Genomic DNA, 3132 nt, shown 5'->3' with positions numbered 1-3132 from the left:
TGATTTCAAAAGAGACCTTGTTGTATTTCCTTTCTTGTATCGATAATGATGATTCTTCTACCTTTTTTCACACTAAAGATTAGAACTTTAGATCCAAATTTCCAAAATCAAATAGAATTGTGATTTAAAGTTGCTTATTCCTCTCTCATGTGTAAGGCTCGTGCTCGCTAACAACAAGATAATGGTAGAGAAAGCCATGACCGGCGAGAACCCTTCCGTCACGTTGATCGGTATCCGGGTGGGGAAGGTCACCACGAACACTGGCTAGACACCGGACAGTCGCAGTTTCCTCCACCCTCGGTGACTAGACATCCTTCGGTGCTAGAAACGGATCCGAGTCTGGATTTCTTAGATCGGAGAGATCTTTTCCTTCTTCATCATCATCGTTGAACATTCTCAGGATCTCCAAACTTCAAACTCGTCCATTAATGGAGAAAAAATAGGGATTTATGTGAAGATGAGAGGTATTCTTTCAATAATTAAAAAAAAAAAAATAGAAAAGCAAAAATGAAGAAACATAGAAAATATAGAATCGTGACAGGTAAAGATGGGGTACCGGTTTGGTCAGTACAACACCTAAGTCTAAATGTAGGAGCATACTCGCATTAATCAAAAATGTACCGTCTCCATGTCTGTTTACCTAAATAACATTTGTTTTGTGGTTATCTAGTGCAAAAATCCTTTATTTTACTTCATTTTAGAATTAAAAATAGAGAGTAGGAAACATACGTCCAACCCCAAGAATATAATTTATTCGCTATCAGAACCGTATCACTATATTTCATCCGAGACAACCAAAACAATAATAAAACGTAAAATAGAATGCCTTTCGACGTCAAAAGACACTCGGTTAAAAGATATAATTACTGACAGAGTTGTTCAACAGCAGTGGCGATTTGAGCTGGCTGAACAACCGTCCATTCCTCCAACGTACCGGCGTAAGGTGTTGGAACTTCCTGAGAAGACAAACACATCACCGGAGCATCCAAGTAACCATGAAAGTTTTCTCGTTTATGGCTGCCGTCAAACTCGCTCCTATCCCTCCCGTTCTCATACATTCACCGAGTTCCCAATTCTGTAGAGATCAAACGGCTTCAACGACCTAATGTCGATGACCTCTGGATCATACCCATTGTTCACCAGCGTCTTTGCGCCTGCATTACATGGTACCTGATGATACACATGTATTCTATTAGTTTAATAGCAATGTTGTGATTCATTACTTGGTTGTGATTCATTTACCTCATTCTTGAATAAGTCAGGATCGTGATGTGTTCACCGGGTCTGACCATTTCAGCTTCTTCTAGATTACAGATGTATTCTTCGTCAGGGATACTCTCCTTGAGGTTATAAAGCAGAACATGTTCAAAGAGTATCACAGGATTCTCGCTTCTTATCGCTGCTTTCATCAACCCTTTAGCGTTATAAGGTGTTGAACCCGCCACCATCTGGATCGACTGGAAGTAAGACTCTAGCCGCTGGGAATGCTCAGCTCCGAGCTGCCGGCCCACACCACCAGGCCCACGGATGACAACCGGGATGGTGAACTGGCCCACCGGATGTGTAGTGAAGCATGCCACAGTTGTTGGAGATTTGGTTGAAGGCTAAGAGTAGAAACCCCAAGTTCATACCTTCGACAGACGGGTCTTAGTCCTCTCCGATGCCCATACCAGTGAATGCCTTTTCACAGATGGGGGTGTCGAGAACCCTGAGATCGCCGAATTTTTCAGCTAGGCCTTTGGTGACTTTGTACGAGCCTCCGTAGTGGCCTACGTCTTTACCCATGAGGCATACATGCGGGTCTCTGTCTATCTCTTCTTCTAAAACTTCTTGAAGTGCCTCGAAAAGTAATAGCTCATGTCTGCACAAGTTTTTTTATAGCTAAAACAAGTTATGCTTAAGGTTGCAGCAAAAGGGATAAACTCCAGATCATTAGGATGGAGATGATACGTAGAGTTTGATGAGGTGGAGCTGGTGGCAGGCAGCATTGTCCGTCTTCTTAGTCTACAGTTAAAAACGGAATCTCGTCAAAAGATGCGTTTGCAGATTCCTAAAAGTAGAAAAAGAGAAAACCAAAGATAAACGCACATGCCGCAACAGCTTTAGGTATCAATATGTTGGAATGAAAAACTTTATAAGGATGTAGAAAGTGTTTTAATTGTTCGAAGAGAAAGAAACTTTGTGAAGAATAAAGATTTTATAACTTAGAAGAGGATCTTATTATTTGTTACAAGCTTGGTTTTTTTTTTGGTGATACAAAATGAAAGGGGAGTGGAGGTATTTATAGTCTCCAAAATACAAAATATCTTACATATTTTAATCCTAAGTCTAGAGAATTCTACCATAATATCTAAGATTTTTTATCATAATTATCTAGATAATTCTATGAGAATATCTAGATTTTTATTCTAAGTAGGTGGATGATTTTTCTAGAATTTGGACTAAGTTTTGGATCAACACATGATTAGCCCAATCCTTAACTTGATCCAAATCAAGTTTACCTTTCAACACCCCCTCTTAAACTTGATTTGTTACTCCGAGTAAGCTCCTCATCTTGATAAAGTCTTCTCGCTTGAGTGGCTTGGTGAAGATATCAGCTACTTGATCATTTGTCTTCACATACTCCAATTGCACATCCATCTTAGTAACACATTCTCGAATGTAGTGATAACGAGTGTCGATGTGCTTACTTCGATCATGGAAGACTGGATTTTTCGCCAATGCTATTGCCGACTTGTTATCCACAAAGATCTTCGTTGGCTCCTCTTGTGGTAGGTTCAACTCCTTTAGCAAGTTTCGTAGCCAAATAGCATGGCAAACACATGAAGTAGCTGCCACATACTCCGCTTCACAAGTAGAAAGAGTGACAATTGGTTGCTTCTTTGACATCCATGTGAAAGCGGTTTCTCCAATGAAAAACACGAAGCCACTTGTGCTTTTCCGGTCATCTACGTCTCCACCCCAATCGCTATCGCTATATCCAACAAGCTTGTAATCATTAGAAATAGAGTAGTACAAGCCAAAGTTGATTGTACCTTTGATATAGCGTAGGATCCTCTTAGCTGCCTTGAAATGAGTTGTTGTTGGATGCTCCATGTATCGACTCACAACTCCAACTGCGTGTAGGATGTC

At 40.5% G+C, this 3132-nt stretch overlaps 1 protein-coding gene across 1 annotated transcript; it reads right to left on the bottom strand.

Annotated features, from left to right (window-relative positions):
* Positions 1–863: 863 nt before the first annotated feature.
* LOC106338034 (pyruvate dehydrogenase E1 component subunit beta-3, chloroplastic) lies at positions 864–1988 on the bottom strand. Its single transcript, XM_013777104.1, is given in 7 exon segments — positions 864–1007; positions 1010–1062; positions 1065–1154; positions 1157–1170; positions 1243–1553; positions 1555–1861; positions 1951–1988. Coding segments are annotated over 7 exon segments (957 nt in total).
* Between the last annotated feature and the right edge of the window lie 1144 nt (positions 1989–3132).

Source organism: Brassica oleracea, chromosome C4, assembly GCF_000695525.1.
Source record: "Brassica oleracea var. oleracea cultivar TO1000 chromosome C4, BOL, whole genome shotgun sequence".
NCBI lineage: Eukaryota > Viridiplantae > Streptophyta > Magnoliopsida > Brassicales > Brassicaceae > Brassica > Brassica oleracea.
The sequence above is the reverse complement of the archived record's forward strand: the minus strand, read 5'-3'. Positions and strand labels throughout refer to the sequence as shown.